The 26,182-nt window shown below is 45.4% G+C and overlaps 1 protein-coding gene across 1 annotated transcript; it reads right to left on the bottom strand.

Moving 5' to 3' along the window:
- Positions 1 to 232: 232 nt before the first annotated feature.
- prl2 (prolactin 2) lies at positions 233 to 24,157 on the bottom strand. The gene is made up of 5 exons (XM_071331443.1): positions 24,133 to 24,157; positions 21,612 to 21,796; positions 3,993 to 4,100; positions 2,456 to 2,635; positions 233 to 657 (listed from the first exon to the last, which is right to left on the bottom strand). The coding sequence occupies exons 1-5, from the start codon at positions 24,155 to 24,157 to the stop codon at positions 457 to 459; spliced, it is 699 nt and encodes a 232-aa protein (XP_071187544.1). The 3' UTR covers positions 233 to 456.
- Between the last annotated feature and the right edge of the window lie 2,025 nt (positions 24,158 to 26,182).

Here is a 26,182-nt window from a genome sequence, read left to right as displayed (position 1 = left end):
ACAGCAGGAAAATAATCCTGCAGCAAAAGGAAATGTGAATTATTACGTGGATTATAATTAATGATAATTTTTGAAAGGGTTGACACATTTTTCATAAGGGAAAATCAAGTATGAATTTTTTAAGTGGAAATTATGAACTTCAGAAGCCTTTTTGAAACCTCAAATACACTACATGTTTAAAATTGACTGCATTGCAGGAAAATTCTCCTGCAACAGGGTGATCAGATTAAGATCTTACATCTGTACTATATTTCTCTGTGCCATGACATAAATACAGTACCTAGAAGACGTTGTCGCTGGTGGAAGTTATTGTTGGACTTGTCAGGAGGAGGAAAGTACCACAGTCCCAGTCTCTTCTCTCGGTCTTATCATCATGTCTATTCATGATGTGTCCTTGATTTCCTTGATTGACACGGTAGCTTGTGAAAGTCACGCCTCTTGTCTTGTCTTAACATCTCAGCATCCGTTCTCAGGTACGATCCTGCACTTGAGGATCTTCAGGTAGTTCTGGACCTTGTTGGAGTCCCGTCTGAAGCAGTAGAGGAGGTCGTGGTCGCTCATGGCCTGGGACTCTCCGCTGGTGTCTGACGAGGGGTCCAAGGCCTCAGGGGAGGACAGGCCACTCAGGGAGTTACTGATCATCCCCAGGTGCTGCATCTGAGAGGGAGGGACACAGACAGTGGATTGTTAGAGACAAGGAATTTTACTTTCTGTACATATTGCAAAATGAGGTGTGTGTGTGTGTGTGTGTGTGCCTTCTCTTGTGAGCTATCACATGCCAACCCAGTAGCAGAGCGAGGATTGTCTAGTGACATCCTGGTTGGCATCTGCATTCGTCACTGACTCAGTGATGGTGTCAACATTAGTCTACACAATGTCACTAGGAATCAAGCTGCTATAGGACTCTCTTTTCACTATAGTATGCTCAAGGCTAACTCTGTCTTATTTGCTTTAATTTACTTTCTCTCCCACTATCTATATCTTTCTTTCATTCTCTTTCACACTCACTCACTGTCACTATAGTATGTATGCTCAAGGCTAACTCTGCCTTATTTGCTCTCTCCTCTCTCTCTCTCTCTCTCTCTCTCTCTCTCTCTCTCTCTCTCTCTCTCTCTCTCTCTCTCTCTCTCTCTCTCTCTCTCTCTCTCTCTCTCTCTCTCTCTCTCTCTCTCTCTCTCTCTCTCTCTCTCTCTCTGTCTCTCTGTCTCTCTGTCTCTCTCTCTGTCTTTCTCCCCCTCATCTCTGTGATTAATTTAGTGACATACACACTTCGTAATCTGTGAGACATTTCACATTATAACTCTTACAGAAAGCCATAGGCAATATTCAACATAATCATCTTAACAACAAATAGTAATGATGGATTCAAGTGATGATTCTTTTCTAGAATTGAGCTGCAGAGTCAAGTAGAAATGTTTATGTAGAAGGATCTGCCCCTTTTTTCAATTTTTGCCTAAAATGACATACTGCTGGTAGCTCAAGACCTGATGCAAGGATATTCATATTCTTGATACCATTTGAAAGGAAACACTTTGAAGTTTGTGGAAATGTGAAATGAATGTAGGAGAATATAACACATTAGACCTGGTAAAAGATAGTACAAAGACAAAACATGATTCTTTTGGTATTGTTTTTGTACCATCATCTTTGAAATGCAAGACAAATGCCATAATGTATTTTTCCAGACCAGGCGCTATTTAGATGTTGGCCACTAGATGGCAGCAGTGTTTGTGCAAAGTTTTAGACTGATCCAATGAACCATTGCATTTCTGTTCAACATTTTGTATTTAGACTGCCCAAATGTGCTTAATTGGTTTATTATTAACTTTTCAAGTTCATAACTGTGCACTCTCCTCAAACAATAGCATGGTATTCTTTCAGTGTAATAGCTACTGTAAATTGGACAGTGCAGTTAGATTAACAAGAATTTAAGCTTTCTGCCAATATCTGACATGTCTATGTCCTGTGAAATTTTCTTGATACTTACAACCTCATGCTAATCGCATTAGCCTATGCTAGCTCAACCGTCCCATACCCTATCAGCCACCTTCTCCCCCACCTTTCTCTTTCCCTATCAGCCACCTTCTCCCTCCATCTTTCTCTTAACCTGTCAGCCACCTTCACTCATCTTCCTCTTACCCTATCAGCCACGTTCTCCCCCCGTCTTCCACTTACCCTATCAGCCACCTTCTCCCCTGTCTTCCTCTTACCCTATCAGCCACCTCCCCCCGTCTTCCTCTTACCCTATCAGCCACCTTCTCCCCCTGTCTTCCTCTTACCCTATCAGCCACCTTCTCCCCCCGTCTTCCTCTTACCCTATCAGCCACCTTCTCCCCCCGTCTTCCTCTTATCCTATCAGCCACCTTCTCCCCCCGTCTTCCTCTTACCCTATCAGCCACATTCTCCCCTGTCTTCCTCTTAGCCTATCAGCCACCTCCCCCCGTCTTCCTCTTACCCTATCAGCCACCTTCTCGACTCCCTTGCGGAGCTCGTGCACCATGTAGCTCATCTCCAGTGCTTTGTTGGAGCTGAAGTTGTTGAAGTCATCCTGGTGAACCATGTTCTGGTGGAACTGCCACAGAGGATCCTTCCATGCTACCAACAGCTTCAGAATCACCTCTGTTAACTCCTCTCTCTGAGGAGAGAGAGAGATTAGAATTGTATGTTCTTGTAGAGTTGGTTATTGAGTGTTGAAAGAGAGAAGACAGACACAAGCAAAGACATAGAAGCAGTCTACATCTGGAGACAGACATGGGTACTACAGGAAGCAGAGAGGGGTAGTACCATCAGGGAACAGACAAGGTTACTACAGGAAGCAGAGAGGGGTAGTACCATCAGGGAACAGACAAGGTTACTACAGGAAGCAGAGAGGGGTAGTACCATCAGGGAACAGACAAGGTTATTACAGGAAGCAGAGAGGGGTAGTACCATCAGGGAACAGACAAGGTTATTACAGAAAGCAGAGAGGGGTAGTACCATCAGGGAACAGACAATGTTACTACAGGAAGCAGAGAGGGGTAGTACCATCAGGGAACAGACAATGTTACTACAGGAAGCAGAGAGGGGTAGTACCATCAGGGAACAGACAAGGTTACTACAGGAAGCAGAGAGGGGTAGTACCATCAGGGAACAGACAAGGTTACTACAGGAAGCAGAGAGGGGTAGTACCATCAGGGAACAGACAATGTTACTACAGGAAGCAGAGAGGGGTAGTACCATCAGGGAACAGACAAGGTTACTACAGGTAGCAGAGAGGGGTAGTACCATCAGGGAACAGACAAGGTTACTACAGGAAGCAGAGAGGGGTAGTACCATCAGGGAACAGACAAGGTTACTACAGGAAGCAGAGAGGGGTAGTACCATCAGGGAACAGACAAGGTTATTACAGGAAGCAGAGAGGGGTAGTACCATCAGGGAACAGACAAGGTTACTACAGGAAGCAGAGAGGGGTAGTACCATCAGGGAACAGACAAGGTTACTACAGGAAGCAGAGAGGGGTAGTACCATCAGGGAACAGACAAGGGACAAGGTTACTACAGGAAGCAGAGAGGGGTAGTACCATCAGGGAACAGACAAGGTTACTACAGGAAGCAGAGAGGGGTAGTACCATCAGGGAACAGACAAGGTTACTACAGGAAGCAGAGAGGGGTAGTACCATCAGGGAACAGACAAGGTTACTACAGGAAGCAGAGAGGGGTAGTACCATCAGGGAACAGACAAGGGACAAGGTTACTACAGGAAGCAGAGAGGGGTAGTACCATCAGGGAACAGACAAGGTTACTACAGGAAGCAGAGAGGGGTAGTACCATCAGGGAACAGACAAGGTTACTACAGGAAGCAGAGAGGGGTAGTACCATCAGGGAACAGACAAGGTTACTACAGGAAGCAGAGAGGGGTAGTACCATCAGGGAACAGACAAGGTTACTACAGGAAGCAGAGAGGGGTAGTACTATGGTAAACAATAGTTGATTAAACAGAGTTGTAAGACTCACAGCCAGTCTTTGCGCGTTCTCTTTGCCATTAGGGGTTAGTATGGTGGCTGTATGGCAGTGGCGGTTTATCCTGCCAATATGATTTCTGCTTGGCAGAACATATTGCTCCTGAAGGAGGGAAGAAGAAAGGAGAGAAAGAGGAATTGAGTTGACAGGGAAGACGTAGGTAGAAAGCAAAAGGTCAGAGAGTCAAAGGAGCTGCATCTCTGAAGAGCAAAGCCTTCGAAAGCAAAGAAACAAAAAGCTTGTAGAACCTTGAAAGGGATAGTTCACCCAAATGATTCAATTACAATAGACTGCTGTCTTACCTTGACAATAGACTGCTGCCTTACCTTGTCAATAGACTGCTGTCTTACCTTGACAATAGACTGCTGCCTTACCTTGTCAATAGACTGCTGTCTTACCTTGTCAATAGACTGCTGTCTTACCTTGACAATAGACTGCTGCCTTACCTTGTCAATAGACTGCTGCCTTACATTGTCAATAGACTGCTGTCTTACCGTGACAATAGACTGCTGTCTTACCTTGACAATAGACTGCTGCCTTACCTTGTCAATAGACTGCTGTCTTACCGTGACAATAGACTGCTGTCTTACCTTGTCAATAGACTGCTGTCTTACCTTGACAATAGACTGCTGTCTTACCTTGACAATAGACTGCTGTCTTACCTTGACAATAGACTGCTGTCTTACCTTGACAATAGACTGCTGTCTTACCTTGACAATAGACTGCTGCCTTACCTTGACAATAGACTGCTGTCTTACCTTGACAATAGACTGCTGTCTTACCTTGACAATAGACTGCTGTCTTACTTTGGCAATAGACTGCTGCCTTACCTTGTCAATAGACTGCTGTCTTACCTTGACAATAGACTGCTGTCTTACCTTGACAATAGACTGCTGTCTTACCTTGGCAATAGACTGCTGCCTTACCTTGTCAATAGACTGCTGTCTTACCTTGACAATAGACTGCTGTCTTACCTTGACAATAGATTGCTGTCTTACCTTGACAATAGACTGCTGTCTTACCTTGGCAATAGACTGCTGCCTTAACTTGGCAATAGACTGCTTACAGGGTAACCAATATGTTATTTTGGCATTTGGGTGAACTATCACTTTAAACATGCAATTTCCTCTCACTAATTTGAAACCAGTAAAAAAATGGCGCCGGAAGAAATGGCAGCAGTTTTACGGGCGCACAACCAATTGTGCTATTATGTGTTTTTTTTCACGTTATTTGTTACTTATTTTGTGCATAATGTGTCTGCAACCGTATTTTACGGCAAAAAAGAGCTTCTGGATATCAGGACAGCGATCACTCACCTCGGATTAGACAAAGATTTTTTCTACAACAAGCAGGACGCACAGCACATTCTCCCAACACCCGACAGGGCCAACATCCCCGTTATTTGCAAGAGGAAGAAACGCAGGTACAGGGGACACAGAGCGGGATGCCTCGTGGGGACTCGCAGAAGGTGAGTGTGAAAGCTGCCGTTACCGTCAATATTACTCGCCAACGTGCAATCATTGGACAATAAATTAGACGAGGTACGATCATGAATACCCTACTAACGGGACATCAAAAACTGTAATATCCTATGTTTCACGGAATCGTGGCTGAATGACGACATGGATATTCAGCTAGCGGGATATACGCTGTACCGGCAAGATAGAACAGCACACAGTAAGACGAGGGGGGGGGGGGGGCTGTGCATATTTGGAAACAACAGCTGGTGCACGAAATCTGAGGAAGTCTCTAGATTTTGCTCGCCTGAAGTAGAGTATATTGTGATAAATTGCCTAGAGAGTTTTCAGCTATACTTTCGTGGCTGTTTATTTACCTCCACAGACAGATAATGGCACTAAGACCGCACTCCATCAGCTGTATAAGGAAATAAGCAAACAGGAAACCACTCACCCAGAGGCGGCGCTCCTAGTGGCCGGAAACTTAAATCAGTTCTACCAAATTTCTATCAACATGTTAAATGTGCAACCAGAGGGGGGAAAAAATCTAGATCACTTGTACTCCACACACAGAGACGCGTACCAAGCTCTCCCTCACCCTCTATTTGGTAAACCCGACCACAACTCTATCCTCCTGATTCCTGCTTACAAGCAAAAATTAAAGCAGGAAGCACCAGTAACTCTGTCTATAAAAAAGTGGTCAGATGAAGCAGATGCTAAACTACAGGACTGTTTTGCTATCACAGACTGGAATATGTTCTGGGATTCTTCCGATGGCATTGAGGAGTACACCACATCAGTCACTGGCTTTATCAATAAGTGCATCGAGGACGTTGTCCCCACAGTGACTGTACGTACATACCCCAACCAGAAGCCATGGATTTCAGGCAACATTCGCACTGAGCTAAAGGGCAGAGCTGCCGCTTTCAAGGTGCGGGACTCTAACCCGGAAGCTCACAAGAAATCCTGCTATGCGCTGCGACTAACCATCAAACAGGCAAAGCGTCAATACAGGGCTAAGATTGAATCATACTACACCGGCTCCGACGCTCGTCTTATGTGGCAGGGCTTGCAAACTATTACAGACTACAAAGGGAAGCACAGCCGCGAGCTGCCCTGTGACACGAGCCTACCAGACGAGCTAAATCACTTCTATGCTTGCTTCGAGGCAAGCAACACTGAGGCATGCATGAGAGCATCAGCTGTTCCGGACGACTGTGTGATCACGCTCTCCGTAGCCGACGTGAATAAGACCTTTAAACAGGTCAACATACACAAGGCTGCGGGGCCAGACGGATTACCAGGACGTGTGCTCCGGGCATGTGCCGACCAACTGGCAGGTGTCTTCACTGACATTTTCAACATGTCCCTGATTGAGTCTGTAATACCAACATGTTTCAAGCAGACCACCATAGTCCCTGTGCCCAAAAACACAAAAGCAACCTGCCTAAATGAGTACAGACCCGTAGCACTCACGTCCGTAGCCATGAAGTGCTTTCAAAGGCTGTTATTGGCTCACATCAACACCATTATCCCAGAAACCCTAGATCCACTCCAATTTGCATAGCGCACCAACAGATCCACAGATGATGCAATCTCTATTGCACTCCACACTGCCCTTTCCCACCTGGACAAAAGGAACACTTATGTAAGAATGCTATTCATTGACTACAACTTAGCGTTCAACACCATAGTACCCTCAAAGCTCATCACTAAGCTAAGGATCCTGGGACTAAACACCTCCATTTGCAACTGGATCCTGGACTTCCTGACGGGCCGCCCCCAGGTGGTGAGGGTAGGTAGCAAAACATCTGCCACGCTGATCCTCAACACTGGAGCCCCTCAAGAGTGCGTGCTCAGTCCCCTCCTGTACTCCCAGTTCACCCACGACTGCATGGCCAGGCACGACTCCAGCACCATCATTAAGTTTGCAGACGACACAACAGTGGTAGGCCTGATCACCGACAACAACGAGACAGCCTATAGGGAAGAGGTCAGAGACCTGGCCGGGTGGTGCCAGAATAACAACCTATCCCTCAACGAGATGATTGTGGACTACAGGAAAAGGAGGACCGAGTACGCCCCCATTCTCATCAATGGGGCTGTATTGGAACAGGTTGAGAGCTTCAAGTTCCTTGGTGTCCACATCACCAACAAACTATAATGGTCCAAACACACCAAGACAGTCGTGAAGAGGGCACGACAAAGCCTATTCCCCCTCAGGAAACGAAAAAGATTTGGCATGGGTTCTGAGATCCTCAAAAGGTTCTACAGCTGCAACATCGAGAGCATCCTGACTGGATGCATCACTGCCTGGTATGGCAATTGCTCGCCCCCGACAGCAGGGCACTACAGAGGGTAGTGCGTACGGCCCAGTACATCACTGGGACCTAAGCTGACTACCATCCAGGATCTCTACACCAGGTGGTGTCAGAGGAAGGCCCTAAAAATGTTCAAAGACCCCAGCCACCCCAGTCATAGACTGTTCTCTCTGCTACTGCATGGCAAGCGGTACCGGAGTGCCAAATCTAGGACAAAAAGGCTTTACCCTCAAGCCATAAGACTCCTGAACAGCTAATCAAAGGGCTACCCGGACTATTTGCTCTGTGTGCCCCCCAACCCCTCTTTTACGCTGCTGCTACTCTCTGTTTATCATATATGCATAGTCACTTTAACTATACATTCATCATGTACATATTTACATACTACCTCAATTGGCCCGACCAACCAGTGCTCCCGCACATTGGCTAACCGGGTTATCTGCATTGTGTCCCGCCACCCGCCACCCACCACCCGCCAACCCCTCTTTACGCTACTGCTACTCTCTGTTCATCATATATACATAGTCACTTTAACCATATCTACATGTACATACCACCTCAATCAGCCTGACTAACCGGTGTCTGTATGTAGCCTCGCTACTGTATATAGCCTCGCTACTGTATATAGCCTCACTACTTTATATAGCCTCGCTACTGTATATAGCCTCGCTACTGTATATAGCCTCGCTGCTGTATATAGCCTTGCTGCTGTATATAGCCTCGCTACTGTATATAGCCTCGCTACTGTATATAGCCTCGCTACTGTATATAGCCTCACTACTTTATATAGCCTCGCTACTGTATATAGCCTCACTACTTTATATAGCCTCGCTACTGTATATAGCCTCACTACTTTATATAGCCTCACTACTGTATATAGCCTCACTACTGTATATAGCCTCACTACTGTATATAGCCTCACTACTGTATGTAGCCTCACTACTTTATATAGCCTCGCTACTGTATATAGCCTCACTACTGTATATAGCCTCTCTACTGTATATAGCCTCTATACTGTATATAGCCTCACTACTGTATATAGCCTCACTACTGTATATAGCCTCACTACTTTATATAGCCTCACTACTGTATATAGCCTCACTACTGTATGTAGCCTCGCTACTGTATATAGCCTCACTACTGTATATAGCCTCTCTACTGTATATAGCCTCACTACTTTATATAGCCTCGCTACTGTATATAGCCTCGCTACTGTATATAGCCTCTCTACTGTATATAGCCTCGCTACTTTATATAGCCTCGCTACTGTATATAGCCTCACTACTGTATGTAGCCTCGCTACTGTATATAGCCTCACTACTTTATATAGCCTCACTACTGTATATAGCCTCACTACTGTATATAACCTCTCTACTGTATATAGCCTCTCTACTGTATATAGCCTCACTACTTTATATAGCCTCACTACTTTATATAGCCTCACTACTGTATATAGCCTCACTACTTTATATAGCCTCACTACTGTATATAGCCTCACTACTGTATATAGCCTCGCCACTGTATATAGCCTCGCTGCTGTATATAGCCTCGCTACTGTATATAGCCTCGCTACTGTATATAGCCTCGCTACTTTATATAGCCTCGCTACTGTATATAGCCTCACTACTGTATATAGCCTCACTACTTTATATAGCCTCACTACTGTATATAGCCTCACTACTGTATGTAGCCTCGCTACTGTATATAGCCTCACTACTTTATATAGCCTCGCTACTGTATATACCCTCACTACTGTATATAGCCTCGCTACTGTATATAGCCTCGCTACTGTATATAGCCTCGCTACTGTATATAGCCTCGCTACTGTTTTTCACTGTCTTTTTACTGTTGTTTTTATTTCTTTACTTACCTATTGTTCATCTAATACCTTTTTTGCACTGTTGGTTAGAGCCTGTAAGTAGCATTTCTGTAAGGTCTACTACACATGCTGTAGTCGGCACATGTGACAAATAAACTTTGATTTGATTTGATGATATGCTACATGACCTGTTGAAAGACTGTTGTTCTTAGTCAGGATCTCCATCTTAACATCCTGTTTTATACATCTCATTATCCCAAACCAATATGTCACATCAACAACCCCACGGTGTTACAGTGGGTTCTGTCATTAGCGACAGACATAGAGAGAGAGAGAGAAAGAAACTAGGACTGTGTCATTAGTGACAGACATACAGAGAGAGAGAGAAAGAGACTAGGACTGTGTCATTAGTGACAGACATAGAGAGAGAGAGAGAAAGAGACTAGGACTGTGTCATTAGTGACAGACATACAGAGAGAGAGAGAAAGAGACTAGGACTGTGTCATTAGTGATAGACATAGAGAGAGAGAGAGAAAGAGACTAGGACTGTGTCATTAGTGACAGAGACATACAGAGAGAGAGAGAAAGAGACTAGGACTGTGTCATTAGTGACAGACATAGAGAGAGAGAGAGAAAGAGACTAGGACTGTGTCATTAGTGACAGACATACAGAGAGAGAGAGAAAGAGACTAGGACTGTGTCATTAGTGACAGACATACAGACATAGAGAGAAAGAGACTAGGACTGTGTCATTAGTGACAGAGACATACAGAGAGAGAGAGAAAGAGACTAGGACTGTGTCATTAGTGACAGACATACAGAGAGAGAGAGAAAGAGACTAGGACTGTGTCATTAGTGACAGACATAGAGAGAGAGAGAGAAAGAGACTAGGACTGTGTCATTAGTGACAGAGACATACAGACATAGAGAGAAAGAGACTAGGACTGTGTCATTAGTGACAGACATACAGAGAGAGAGAGAAAGAGACTAGGACTGTGTCATTAGTGACAGACATACAGAGAGAGAGAGAAAGAGACTAGGACTGTGTCATTAGTGACAGACATACAGAGAGAGAGAGAAAGAGACTAGGACTGTGTCATTAGTGACAGACATACAGAGAGAGAGAGAAAGAGACTAGGACTGTGTCATTAGTGACAGAGACATACAGAGAGAGAGAGAGAAAGAGACTAGGACTGTGTCATTAGTGATAGACATACAGAGAGAGAGAGAAAGAGACTAGGACTGTGTCATTAGTGACAGAGACATACAGAGAGAGAGAGAAAGAGACTAGGACTGTGTCATTAGTGACAGACATAGAGAGAGAGAGAAAGAGACTAGGACTGTGTCATTAGTGATAGACATACAGAGAGAGAGAGAAAGAGACTAGGACTGTGTCATTAGTGACAGAGACATACAGAGAGAGAGAGAAAGAGACTAGGACTGTGTCATTAGTGACAGAGACATACAGAGAGAGAGAGAAAGAGACTAGGACTGTGTCATTAGTGATAGACATACAGAGAGAGAGAGAAAGAGACTAGGACTGTGTCATTAGTGACAGAGACATACAGAGAGAGAGAGAAAGAGACTAGGACTGTGTCATTAGTGACAGAGACATACAGAGAGAGAGAGAGAGAGACTAGGACTGTGTCATTAGTGACAGACAGAGAGAGAGAGAGAGAGAGAGAGAGACTAGGACTGTGTCATTAGTGACAGAGACATACAGAGAGAGAGAGAAAGAGACTAGGACTGTGTCATTAGTGACAGACATAGAGAGAGAGAGAAAGAGACTAGGACTGTGTCATTAGTGACAGACATAGAGAGAGAGAGAAAGAGACTAGGACTGTGTCATTAGTGACAGACATAGAGAGAGAGAGAAAGAGACTAGGACTGTGTCATTAGTGACAGACATAGAGAGAGAGAGAAAGAGACTAGGACTGTGTCATTAGTGATAGACATACAGAGAGAGAGAGAAAGACACTAGGACTGTGTCATTAGTGACAGACACAGAGAGAGAGAGAAAGAGACTAGGACTGTGTCATTAGTGATAGACATAGAGAGAGAGAAAGAGACTAGGACTGTGTCATTAGTGACAGACACAGAGAGAGAGAGAAAGAGACTAGGACTGTGTCATTAGTGACAGACATAGAGAGAGAGAGAGAAAGAGACTAGGACTGTGTCATTAGTGACAGACATAGAGAGAGAGAGAGAAAGAGACTAGGACTGTGTCATTAGTGACAGAGACATACAGAGAGAGAGAGAGAAAGAGACTAGGACTGTGTCATTAGTGACAGACATACAGAGAGAGAGAGAGAAAGAGACTAGGACTGTGTCATTAGTGACAGACATAGAGAGAGAGAGAGAAAGAGACTAGGACTGTGTCATTAGTGACAGAGACATACAGAGAGAGAGAGAGAAAGAGACTAGGACTGTGTCATTAGTGACAGACATACAGAGAGAGAGAGAAAGAAACTGGGACTGTGTCATTAGTGACAGAGACATACAGAGAGAGAGAGAAAGAGAGTAGGACTGTGTCATTAGTGACAGACATAGAGAGAGAGAGAGAAAGAGACTAGGACTGTGTCATTAGTGACAGACATAGAGAGAGAGAGAGAAAGAGACTAGGACTGTGTCATTAGTGACAGAGACATACAGAGAGAGAGAGAGAAAGAGACTAGGACTGTGTCATTAGTGACAGACATACAGAGAGAGAGAGAAAGAAACTGGGACTGTGTCATTAGTGACAGAGACATACAGAGAGAGAGAGAGAAAGAGAGTAGGACTGTGTCATTAGTGACAGACATAGAGAGAGGGAGAGAAAGAGACTAGGACTGTGTCATTAGTGATAGACATAGAGAGAGAGAGAGAAAGAGACTAGGACTGTGTCATTAGTGACAGAGACATACAGAGAGAGAGAGAAAGAGACTAGGACTGTGTCATTAGTGACAGAGACATATAGAGAGAGAGAGAGAGAGACTAGGACTGTGTCATTAGTGACAGACAGAGAGAGAGAGAGAGAGAGAGAGAGACTAGGACTGTGTCATTAGTGACAGAGACATACAGAGAGAGAGAGAAAGAGACTAGGACTGTGTCATTAGTGACAGACATAGAGAGAGAGAGAAAGAGACTAGGACTGTGTCATTAGTGACAGACATAGAGAGAGAGAGAAAGAGACTAGGACTGTGTCATTAGTGACAGACATAGAGAGAGAGAGAAAGAGACTAGGACTGTGTCATTAGTGACAGACATAGAGAGAGAGAGAAAGAGACTAGGACTGTGTCATTAGTGATAGACATACAGAGAGAGAGAGAAAGAGACTAGGACTGTGTCATTAGTGACAGACACAGAGAGAGAGAGAAAGAGACTAGGACTGTGTCATTAGTGATAGACATAGAGAGAGAGAAAGAGACTAGGACTGTGTCATTAGTGACAGACACAGAGAGAGAGAGAAAGAGACTAGGACTGTGTCATTAGTGACAGAGACATACAGAGAGAGAGAGAAAGAGACTAGGACTGTGTCATTAGTGACAGACATACAGAGAGAGAGAGAAAGAGACTAGGACTGTGTCATTAGTGACAGACATAGAGAGAGAGAGAGAAAGAGACTAGGACTGTGTCATTAGTGACAGAGACATACAGACATAGAGAGAAAGAGACTAGGACTGTGTCATTAGTGACAGACATACAGAGAGAGAGAGAAAGAGACTAGGACTGTGTCATTAGTGACAGACATACAGAGAGAGAGAGAAAGAGACTAGGACTGTGTCATTAGTGACAGACATACAGAGAGAGAGAGAAAGAGACTAGGACTGTGTCATTAGTGACAGACATACAGAGAGAGAGAGAAAGAGACTAGGACTGTGTCATTAGTGACAGAGACATACAGAGAGAGAGAGAGAAAGAGACTAGGACTGTGTCATTAGTGATAGACATACAGAGAGAGAGAGAAAGAGACTAGGACTGTGTCATTAGTGACAGAGACATACAGAGAGAGAGAGAAAGAGACTAGGACTGTGTCATTAGTGACAGACATAGAGAGAGAGAGAAAGAGACTAGGACTGTGTCATTAGTGATAGACATACAGAGAGAGAGAGAAAGAGACTAGGACTGTGTCATTAGTGACAGAGACATACAGAGAGAGAGAGAAAGAGACTAGGACTGTGTCATTAGTGACAGAGACATACAGAGAGAGAGAGAAAGAGACTAGGACTGTGTCATTAGTGATAGACATACAGAGAGAGAGAGAAAGAGACTAGGACTGTGTCATTAGTGACAGAGACATACAGAGAGAGAGAGAAAGAGACTAGGACTGTGTCATTAGTGACAGAGACATACAGAGAGAGAGAGAGAGAGACTAGGACTGTGTCATTAGTGACAGACAGAGAGAGAGAGAGAGAGAGAGAGAGACTAGGACTGTGTCATTAGTGACAGAGACATACAGAGAGAGAGAGAAAGAGACTAGGACTGTGTCATTAGTGACAGACATAGAGAGAGAGAGAAAGAGACTAGGACTGTGTCATTAGTGACAGACATAGAGAGAGAGAGAAAGAGACTAGGACTGTGTCATTAGTGACAGACATAGAGAGAGAGAGAAAGAGACTAGGACTGTGTCATTAGTGACAGACATAGAGAGAGAGAGAAAGAGACTAGGACTGTGTCATTAGTGATAGACATACAGAGAGAGAGAGAAAGACACTAGGACTGTGTCATTAGTGACAGACACAGAGAGAGAGAGAAAGAGACTAGGACTGTGTCATTAGTGATAGACATAGAGAGAGAGAAAGAGACTAGGACTGTGTCATTAGTGACAGACACAGAGAGAGAGAGAAAGAGACTAGGACTGTGTCATTAGTGACAGACATAGAGAGAGAGAGAGAAAGAGACTAGGACTGTGTCATTAGTGACAGACATAGAGAGAGAGAGAGAAAGAGACTAGGACTGTGTCATTAGTGACAGAGACATACAGAGAGAGAGAGAGAAAGAGACTAGGACTGTGTCATTAGTGACAGACATACAGAGAGAGAGAGAGAAAGAGACTAGGACTGTGTCATTAGTGACAGACATAGAGAGAGAGAGAGAAAGAGACTAGGACTGTGTCATTAGTGACAGAGACATACAGAGAGAGAGAGAGAAAGAGACTAGGACTGTGTCATTAGTGACAGACATACAGAGAGAGAGAGAAAGAAACTGGGACTGTGTCATTAGTGACAGAGACATACAGAGAGAGAGAGAAAGAGAGTAGGACTGTGTCATTAGTGACAGACATAGAGAGAGAGAGAGAAAGAGACTAGGACTGTGTCATTAGTGACAGACATAGAGAGAGAGAGAGAAAGAGACTAGGACTGTGTCATTAGTGACAGAGACATACAGAGAGAGAGAGAGAAAGAGACTAGGACTGTGTCATTAGTGACAGACATACAGAGAGAGAGAAAGAAACTGGGACTGTGTCATTAGTGACAGAGACATACAGAGAGAGAGAGAGAAAGAGAGTAGGACTGTGTCATTAGTGACAGACATAGAGAGAGGGAGAGAAAGAGACTAGGACTGTGTCATTAGTGATAGACATAGAGAGAGAGAGAGAAAGAGACTAGGACTGTGTCATTAGTGACAGAGACATACAGAGAGAGAGAGAAAGAGACTAGGACTGTGTCATTAGTGACAGAGACATACAGAGAGAGAGAGAGAGAGACTAGGACTGTGTCATTAGTGACAGACAGAGAGAGAGAGAGAGAGAGAGAGACTAGGACTGTGTCATTAGTGACAGAGACATACAGAGAGAGAGAGAAAGAGACTAGGACTGTGTCATTAGTGACAGACATAGAGAGAGAGAGAAAGAGACTAGGACTGTGTCATTAGTGACAGACATAGAGAGAGAGAGAAAGAGACTAGGACTGTGTCATTAGTGACAGACATAGAGAGAGAGAGAAAGAGACTAGGACTGTGTCATTAGTGACAGACATAGAGAGAGAGAGAAAGAGACTAGGACTGTGTCATTAGTGATAGACATACAGAGAGAGAGAGAAAGAGACTAGGACTGTGTCATTAGTGACAGACACAGAGAGAGAGAGAAAGAGACTAGGACTGTGTCATTAGTGATAGACATAGAGAGAGAGAAAGAGACTAGGACTGTGTCATTAGTGACAGACACAGAGAGAGAGAGAAAGAGACTAGGACTGTGTCATTAGTGACAGACATAGAGAGAGAGAGAGAAAGAGACTAGGACTGTGTCATTAGTGACAGACATAGAGAGAGAGAGAGAAAGAGACTAGGACTGTGTCATTAGTGACAGAGACATACAGAGAGAGAGAGAGAGAGAAAGAGACTAGGACTGTGTCATTAGTGACAGACATACAGAGAGAGAGAGAGAAAGAGACTAGGACTGTGTCATTAGTGACAGACATAGAGAGAGAGAGAGAAAGAGACTAGGACTGTGTCATTAGTGACAGAGACATACAGAGAGAGAGAGAGAAAGAGACTAGGACTGTGTCATTAGTGACAGACATACAGAGAGAGAGAGAAAGAAACTGGGACTGTGTCATTAGTGACAGAGACATACAGAGAGAGAGAGAAAGAGAGTAGGACTGTGTCATTAGTGACAGACATAGAGAGAGAGAGAGAAAGAGACTAGGACTGTGTCATTAGTGACAGACATAGAGAGAGAGAGAGAAAGAGACTAGGACTGTGTCATTAGTGACAGAGACATACAGAGAGAGAGAGAGAAAGAGACTAGGACTGTGTCATTAGTGACAGACATACAGAGAGAGAGAGAAAGAAACTGGGACTGTGTCATTAGTGACAGAGACATACAGAGAGAGAGAGAGAAAGAGAGTAGGACTGTGTCATTAGTGACAGACATAGAGAGAGGGAGAGAAAGAGACTAGGACTGTGTCATTAGTGATAGACATAGAGAGAGAGAGAGAAAGAGACTAGGACTGTGTCATTAGTGACAGACATAGAGAGAGAGAGAGAGAGAAAGAGACTAGGACTGTGTCATTAGTGACAGACATAGAGAGAGATAGAGAAAGAGACTAGGACTGTGTCATTAGTGACAGAGACATACAGAGAGAGAGAGAGAAAGAGACTAGGACTGTGTCATTAGTGACAGACATACAGAGAGAGAGAGAAAGAAACTAGGACTGTGTCATTAGTGACAGAGACATACAGAGAGAGAGAGAAAGAGACTAGGACTGTGTCATTAGTGACAGACATACAGAGAGAGAGAGAAAGAGACTAGGACTGTGTCATTAGTGATAGACATACAGAGAGAGAGAGAAAGAGACTAGGACTGTGTCATTAGTGACAGAGACATACAGAGAGAGAGAGAAAGAGACTAGGACTGTGTCATTAGTGACAGACATAGAGAGAGGGAGAGAAAGAGACTAGGACTGTGTCATTAGTGACAGAGACATACAGAGAGAGAGAGAGAAAGAGACTAGGACTGTGTCATTAGTGATAGACATACAGAGAGAGAGAGAAAGAGACTAGGACTGTGTCATTAGTGACAGAGACATACAGAGAGAGAGAGAAAGAGACTAGGACTGTGTCATTAGTGACAGAGACATACAGAGAGAGAGAGAAAGAGACTAGGACTGTGTCATTAGTGATAGACATACAGAGAGAGAGAGAAAGAGACTAGGACTGTGTCATTAGTGACAGAGACATACAGAGAGAGAGAGAAAGAGACTAGGACTGTGTCATTAGTGACAGAGACATACAGAGAGAGAGAGAGAGACTAGGACTGTGTCATTAGTGACAGACAGAGAGAGAGAGAGAGAGAGAGAGAGACTAGGACTGTGTCATTAGTGACAGAGACATACAGAGAGAGAGAGAAAGAGACTAGGACTGTGTCATTAGTGACAGACATAGAGAGAGAGAGAAAGAGACTAGGACTGTGTCATTAGTGATAGACATAGAGAGAGAGAGAAAGAGACTAGGACTGTGTCATTAGTGACAGACATAGAGAGAGAGAGAAAGAGACTAGGACTGTGTCATTAGTGATAGACATACAGAGAGAGAGAGAAAGAGACTAGGACTGTGTCATTAGTGACAGACACAGAGAGAGAGAGAAAGAGACTAGGACTGTGTCATTAGTGATAGACATAGAGAGAGAGAGAAAGAGACTAGGACTGTGTCATTAGTGACAGACACAGAGAGAGAGAGAAAGAGACTAGGACTGTGTCATTAGTGATAGACATACAGAGAGAGAGAGAGAGACTAGGACTGTGTCATTAGTGACAGACATAGAGAGAGAGAGAGAAAGAGACTAGGACTGTGTCATTAGTGACAGACATAGAGAGAGAGAGAGAAAGAGACTAGGACTGTGTCATTAGTGACAGAGACATACAGAGAGAGAGAGAGAAAGAGACTAGGACTGTGTCATTAGTGACAGACATACAGAGAGAGAGAGAAAGAAACTAGGACTGTGTCATTAGTGACAGAGACATACAGAGAGAGAGAGAAAGAGACTAGGACTGTGTCATTAGTGACAGACATAGAGAGAGGGAGAGAAAGAGACTAGGACTGTGTCATTAGTGACAGAGACATACAGAGAGAGAGAGAGAAAGAGACTAGGACTGTGTCATTAGTGATAGACATAGAGAGAGAGAGAGAAAGAGACTAGGACTGTGTCATTAGTGACAGACATAGAGAGAGAGAGAGAAAGAGACTAGGACTGTGTCATTAGTGACAGACATAGAGAGAGATAGAGAAAGAGACTAGGACTGTGTCATTAGTGACAGAGACATACAGAGAGAGAGAGAGAAAGAGACTAGGACTGTGTCATTAGTGACAGACATACAGAGAGAGAGAGAAAGAAACTAGGACTGTGTCATTAGTGACAGAGACATACAGAGAGAGAGAGAAAGAGACTAGGACTGTGTCATTAGTGACAGACATACAGAGAGAGAGAGAGAGAGACTAGGACTGTGTCATTAGTGATAGACATACAGAGAGAGAGAGAAAGAGACTAGGACTGTGTCATTAGTGACAGAGACATACAGACATAGAGAGAAAGAGACTAGGACTGTGTCATTAGTGACAGACATAGAGAGAGGGAGAGAAAGAGACTAGGACTGTGTCATTAGTGACAGAGACATACAGAGAGAGAGAGAGAAAGAGACTAGGACTGTGTCATTAGTGATAGACATACAGAGAGAGAGAGAAAGAGACTAGGACTGTGTCATTAGTGACAGAGACATACAGAGAGAGAGAGAAAGAGACTAGGACTGTGTCATTAGTGACAGAGACATACAGAGAGAGAGAGAAAGAGACTAGGACTGTGTCATTAGTGATAGACATACAGAGAGAGAGAGAAAGAGACTAGGACTGTGTCATTAGTGACAGAGACATACAGAGAGAGAGAGAAAGAGACTAGGACTGTGTCATTAGTGACAGAGACATACAGAGAGAGAGAGAGAGACTAGGACTGTGTCATTAGTGACAGACAGAGAGAGAGAGACTAGGACTGTGTCATTAGTGACAGAGACATACAGAGAGAGAGAGAAAGAGACTAGGACTGTGTCATTAGTGACAGACATAGAGAGAGAGAGAAAGAGACTAGGACTGTGTCATTAGTGACAGACATAGAGAGAGAGAGAAAGAGACTAGGACTGTGTCATTAGTGACAGAGACATACAGAGAGAGAGAGAGAAAGAGACTAGGACTGTGTCATTAGTGACAGACATACAGAGAGAGAGAGAGAAAGAGACTAGGACTGTGTCATTAGTGACAGACATACAGAGAGAGAGAGAGAAAGAGACTAGGACTGTGTCATTAGTGATAGACATACAGAGAGAGAGAGAAAGAGACTAGGACTGTGTCATTAGTGACAGACACAGAGAGAGAGAGAGAAAGAGACTAGGACTGTGTCATTAGTGATAGACATACAGAGAGAGAGAGAAAGAGACTAGGACTGTGTCATTAGTGACAGACATACAGAGAGAGAGAGAGAAAGAGACTAGGACTGTGTCATTAGTGATAGACATACAGAGAGAGAGAGAAAGAGACTAGGACTGTGTCATTAGTGACAGACACAGAGAGAGAGAGAAAGAGACTAGGACTGTGTCATTAGTGATAGACATAGAGAGAGAGAGAAAGAGACTAGGACTGTGTCATTAGTGACAGACACAGAGAGAGAGAGAAAGAGACTAGGACTGTGTCATTAGTGACAGACATAGAGAGAGAGAGAGAAAGAGACTAGGACTGTGTCATTAGTGACAGAGACATACAGAGAGAGAGAGAGAAAGAGACTAGGACTGTGTCATTAGTGACAGATATATATAGAGAGAGAGAAAGAGACTAGGACTGTGTCATTAGTGACAGACATAGAGAGAGAGAGAGAAAGAGACTAGGACTGTGTCATTAGTGACAGACATAGAGAGAGAGAGAGAAAGAGACTAGGACTGTGTCAGTAGTGACAGACATAGAGAGAGAGAGAGAAAGAGACTAGGACTGTGTCATTAGTGACAGAGACATACAGAGAGAGAGAGAAAGAGACTAGGACTGTGTCATTAGTGACAGACATAGAGAGAGGGAGAGAAAGAGACTAGGACTGTGTCATTAGTGACAGAGACATACAGAGAGAGAGAGAGAAAGAGACTAGGACTGTGTCATTAGTGACAGACATAGAGAGAGAGAGAGAAAGAGACTAGGACTGTGTCATTAGTGACAGACATACAGAGAGAGAGAGAAAGAGACTAGGACTGTGTCATTAGTGACAGACATAGAGAGAGAGAGAGAGAAAGAGACTAGGACTGTGTCATTAGTGACAGACATAGAGAGAGAGAGAGAAAGAGACTAGGACTGTGTCATTAGTGACAGACATAGAGAGAGAGAGAGAAAGAGACTAGGACTGTGTCATTAGTGACAGACATAGAGAGAGAGAGAGAGAAAGAGACTAGGACTGTGTCATTAGTGACAGAGACATACAGAGAGAGAGAGAGAAAGAGACTAGGACTGTGTCATTAGTGACAGACATACAGAGAGAGAGAGAAAGAAACTAGGACTGTGTCATTAGTGACAGAGACATACAGAGAGAGAGAGAAAGAGACTAGGACTGTGTCATTAGTGACAGACATACAGAGAGAGAGAGAAAGAGACTAGGACTGTGTCATTAGTGATAGACATACAGAGAGAGAGAGAGAGACTAGGACTGTGTCATTAGTGACAGACAGAGAGAGAGAGAGAGAGACTAGGACTGTGTCATTAGTGACAGAGACATACAGAGAGAGAGAGAAAGAGACTAGGACTGTGTCATTAGTGACAGACATAGAGAGAGAGAGAAAGAGACTAGGACTGTGTCATTAGTGACAGACATAGAGAGAGAGAGAAAGAGACTAGGACTGTGTCATTAGTGACAGACACAGAGAGAGAGAGAAAGAGACTAGGACTGTGTCATTAGTGATAGACATAGAGAGAGAGAGAAAGAGACTAGCCTGTGTCATTAGTGACAGACACAGAGAGAGAGAGAAAGAGACTAGGACTGTGTCATTAGTGACAGACATAGAGAGAGAGAGAGAAAGAGACTAGGACTGTGTCATTAGTGACAGACATAGAGAGAGAGAGAGAAAGAGACTAGGACTGTGTCATTAGTGACAGAGACATACAGAGAGAGAGAGAGAAAGAGACTAGGACTGTGTCATTAGTGACAGACATAGAGAGAGAGAGAGAAAGAGACTAGGACTGTGTCATTAGTGACAGACATAGAGAGAGAGAGAGAAAGAGACTAGGACTGTGTCATTAGTGACAGACATAGAGAGAGAGAGAGAAAGAGACTAGGACTGTGTCATTAGTGACAGACATACAGAGAGAGAGAGAAAGAAACTAGGACTGTGTCATTAGTGACAGAGACATACAGAGAGAGAGAGAAAGAGACTAGGACTGTGTCATTAGTGACAGACATACAGAGAGAGAGAGAAAGAGACTAGGACTGTGTCATTAGTGATAGACATACAGAGAGAGAGAGAAAGAGAGAAAGAAAGAGGTAACCGTGACCATACTAGAGAAAGGTAAGGGGACTTACGAATTCAGAGTGCAGGTCACTGGAGATGCTGTGCATCCTGGCACTGTGCTGGATGACCCGGTCAAAGAGGTCTGCCAGGGAGAGGAAGTGGCACCCCGCCTGGCCGTGGACACAGATAGGCGCCGCGCTCGCCCTGCCACTGCCACACAGCTCCACACACACCAACACCAGAAGAAGAGCCCACGCTGGAAGAGAGAGGGAGAATGATGAAGATGATGAGAAGAGGAGAGGAGAGTGATAGAGGGAGTAGAAAAATAGAGAGGAGTTTCAAGGAGTTGAGAGAGAGGAGGGTAATAGAGGGAGAGGACAGGATCTTCTCACCAGCCAGGAGCAGCACTGACACTGGCAGAGAGAGAGTGAGAAGAGGAACAGAGAGAGGTGAGGATGGGATCCTCTCTCACCAGCCAGGAGCAGCACTGATACTGGCAGAGAGAGAGTGAGAAGAGGAACAGAGAGAGGTGAGGATGGGATCCTGTCTCACCAGCCAGCCTGTCAGGAGCAGCTGGCAGAGAGAGAGTGAGAAGAGGAACAGAGAGAGGTGAGGATGGGATCCTGTCTCACCAGCCAGGAGCAGCACTGATACTGGCAGAGAGAGAGTGAGAAGAGGAACAGAGAGAGGTGAGGATGGGATCCTGTCTCACCAGCCATGAGCAGCACTGACACTGGCAGAGAGAGAGTGAGAAGAGGAACAGAGAGAGGTGAGGATGGGATCCTGTCTCACCAGCCAGGAGCAGCACTGACACTGGCAGAGAGAGAGTGAGAAGAGGAACAGAGAGAGGTGAGGATGGGATCCTGTCTCACCAGCCAGGAGCAGCACTGACACTGGCAGAGAGAGAGTGAGAAGAGGAACAGAGAGAGGTGAGGATGGGATCCTGTCTCACCAGCCAGGAGCAGCACTGACACTGGCAGAGAGAGAGTGAGAAGAGGAACATAGAGAGGTGGGGATGGGATCCTGTCTCACCAGCCAGCCTGTCAGGAGCAGCTGGCAGAGAGAGAGTGAGAAGAGGAACAGAGAGAGGTGAGGATGGGATCCTGTCTCACCAGCCAGCATGTCAGGAGCAGCTGGCAGAGAGAGAGTGAGAAGAGGAACAGAGAGAGGTGAGGATGGGATCCTGTCTCACAAGGCAGATGCAGCACTCAAACTGGTGGAAAGATAGAGGGAGAAGGGATGAGGACAGGAGGGAGAGGGGGACAATGAGAAGAGCAATGAGAAGGAGGAAAGGTCAGGATAGAGGGAGAGCTTTGGATCCTGTCTCACCAGCCTAGAGAAGAGGATGAAGAGAGACAACACTGACACTGACAGAGGGATAGAAGGAGAAGAGACAACACTGACACTGACAGAAGGATAGAAGGAGAAGAGACAACACTGACACTGACAGAAGGATAGAAGGAGAAGAGACAACACTGACACTCACAGAAGGATAGAAGGAGAAGAGGATGAAGAGACAACACTGACACTGACAGAGGGATAGAAGGAGAAGAGACAACACTGACACTGACAGAGGGATAGAAGGAGAAGAGAGACAACACTGACACTGACAAAGGGATAGAAGGAGAAGAGACAACACTGACACTGACAGAGGGATAGAAGGAGAAGAGAGACAACACTGACACTGACAAAGGGATAGAAGGAGAAGAGGATGAAGAGACAACACTGACACTGACAGAGGGATAGAAGGAGAAGAGACAACACTGACACTGACAGAGGGATAGAAGGAGAAGAGACAACACTGACAGAGGGATAGAAGGAGAAGAGACAACACTGACACTGACAGAGGGATAGAAGGAGAAGAGACAACACTGACAGAGGGATAGAAGGAGAAGAGACAACACTGACACTGACAGAGGGATAGAAGGAGAAGAGGATGAAGAGAGACAAAACTGACACTGACAGAGGGATAGAAGGAGAAGAGACAACACTGACAGAGGGATAGAAGGAGAAGAGACAACACTGACACTGACAGAAGGATAGAAGGAGAAGAGACAACACTGACACTGACAGAAGGATAGAAGGAGAAGAGACAACACCGACATTTTTAAAATCTTATTAACACTTTGTTCTAGCTAGATATTTGTGTAGGTAGATATCAAGTAAACACAATGATATAGTAACTTGTTGACTTAACTCTAGAATGCCTACTTCAAGTGTTTTAGTACTAGTCTGTAATCTCAGGACTTAACCTATGCAGAAGGAGAAGAGACAACACTGAGGGAGGAAGAGGAAAAGAGAAAGGGAAGAAGAGGTGGTAAACAGAGGAGAGGATCTAATTCCACCGGCAGAGGCATGCATGTATAAGTCCTCAGTCCCTGGTCCCTGGTCCCTGGTCTCTGGTCTCTGGTCCCTGGTCCCTGGTCCCTGGTCCCTGGTCTCTGGTCCCTGGTCCCTGGTCCCTGCTCCCTGCTCCCTGCTCCCTGCTCCCTGCTCCCTGCTCCCTGCTCCCTGCTCCCTGCTCCCTGCTCCCTGCTCCCTGCTCTCTGCTCTCTGCATGCACTGCCCTGGCTTGTTCTTAGAGGTAGCTACCTTGTTTGATGTTGTTCCTGGACATTCTGTGTTGCTTGGTGGTAGTCTTGAAGCTGGAGGATGTACAGTGACACTCAGCTATTTAAAGGGACCAGGAGTATTAAGGAAAGGGTCTCTCTCTCTGTCATCATGTGATGACCACAATCATTTAGGAGGGGAGGAGAGAGAGACAGAGGTTTGCGTGAGTTTTCATTCGCCGTCAATTTTCTCTTTCTTTTTTTTCATCAGATCATGATGGAAGTCGGCTTTACAGCCCAAAGCGTCCGTGACAAATCAGGACGGATACAGGGGGAAGATGCTCATTCAGCCCACCCACCAGCCCCTTCACCAGTTTCACTGTCATTCACTAGGCTAGTTTAGTGCATAGGCTATGCTCAGAAAAACATGTTCTATCTAGAACCTTAAATGGTTCCACGGCTGTCCCCATAGGAGAACCCTTTGAAGAACCCTTTCTGGTTCCAGGTAGAACCCTTTTGGGTTCCATGTAGAAAACCTTTCTACAGAGGAGGGAGGAAGAGGAAAAGAGAAAGGGAAGAAGAGGTGGTAAACAGAGGAGAGGATCTAATTCCACCGGCAGAGGCATCAAATCAAATCAAATCAAGTTTATTTTATATAGCCCTTCGTACATCAGCTAATATCTCGAAGTGCTGTACAGAAACCCAGCCTAAAACCCCAAACAGCAAGCAATGCAGGTGTAGAAGCACCTGCAGGCATGCATGTATAGCTCCTCAGTCCCTGCTCCCTGCTCCCTGTTCCCTGCTCCCTGCTCCCTGCTCCCTGTTCCCTGCTCCCTGCTCCCTGCTCCCTGCTCCCTGTTCTCTGTTCTCTGTTCTCTGTTCTCTGTTCTCTGCTCCCTGCTCTCTGCTCTCTGCTCTCTGCTCTCTGCTCTCTGCTCTCTGCTCTCTGCTCTCTGCTCTCTGCTCTCTGCTCTCTGCTCTCTGCTCTCTGCTCCCTGCTCCCTGTTCCCTGTTCTCTGTTCTCTGTTCTCTGTTCTCTGTTCTCTGTTCTCTGTTCTCTGCTCCCTGCTCCCTGCTCCCTGTTCCCTGTTCCCTGTTCCCTGCTCCCTGCTCCCTGCTCCCTGCTCCCTGTTCTGTTCTCTGTTCTCTGTTCTCTGTTCTCTGTTCTCTGTTCTCTGTTCTCTGTTCCCTGCTCCCTGCTCCCTGCTCCCTGCTCCCTGTTCCCTGTTCCCTGCTCCCTGCTCCCTGTTCTCTGTTCTCTGTTCTCTGTTCCCTGCTCCCTGCTCCCTGCTCCCTGCTCCCTGCTCCCTGTTCCCTGTTCCCTGTTCCCTGCTCCCTGCTCCCTGCTCCCTGCTCCCTGTTCTCTGTTCTCTGCTCCCTGCTCCCTGCTCCCTGCTCCCTGCTCCCTGTTCCCTGCTCCCTGCTCCCTGTTCCCTGCTCCCTGCTCCCTGCTCCCTGTTCTCTGTTCTCTGTTCTCTGTTCTCTGTTCCCTGCTCCCTGCCCCCTGTTCCCTGCTCCCTGCTCCCTGCTCCCTGTTCCCTGCTCCCTGTTCCCTGCTCCCTGTTCCCTGCTCCCTGCTCCCTGTTCCCTGCTCCCTGCTCCCTGCTCCCTGCTCCCTGCTCCCTGTTCCCTGCTCCCTGCTCCCTGTTCCCTGTTCCCTGCTCCCTGTTCTCTGTTCTCTGTTCCCTGTTCCCTGCTCCCTGCTCCCTGTTCCCTGCTCCCTGCTCCCTGCTCCCTGTTCCCTGCTCCCTGTTCCCTGCTCCCTGTTCCCTGCTCCCTGCTCCCTGTTCCCTGCTCCCTGCTCCCTGTTCCCTGCTCCCTGCTCCCTGCTCCCTGCTCCTCTGTAGAAAGAAAACCTTTCTACAGAGGGTTCTACATGGAACCCAAAAGGGTTCTACCTGGAACCAAAAAGGGCTCTCCTATGGGGAAAGCCAAAGAACCCTTTTGGAACCCTTTTTTCTAAGAGTGTACAGTAGTATGGTCCTGCCATTCACTCTGACCAGCTCCCATGTTTCTAAGAGTGTACAGTAGTATGGTCCTGCCATTCACTCTGACCAGCTCCCATGTTTCTAAGAGTGTACAGTAGTATGGTC

This window comes from Salvelinus alpinus, chromosome 11, assembly GCF_045679555.1.
Source record: "Salvelinus alpinus chromosome 11, SLU_Salpinus.1, whole genome shotgun sequence".
NCBI lineage: Eukaryota > Metazoa > Chordata > Actinopteri > Salmoniformes > Salmonidae > Salvelinus > Salvelinus alpinus.
Note: the sequence above shows the minus strand (reverse complement) of the source record. Positions and strands in the feature narration are given on the sequence as shown.

Excerpts from the sequence above, each read along its gene's own strand:
- prl2 (XM_071331443.1), bottom strand. The coding sequence starts at position 24,157 with ATGTCCAGGAACAACATCAAACAAG. Across the intron at positions 21,797-24,132 it reads CAGGAACAACATCAAACAAG|CGTGGGCTCTTCTTCTGGTG; the intron begins GTAGCTACCTCT and ends TCTCTCTTCCAG. Across the intron at positions 658-2,455 it reads TCGAGAAGGTGGCTGATAGG|ATGCAGCACCTGGGGATGAT; the intron begins GTAAGAGGAAGA and ends CCTCCCTCTCAG.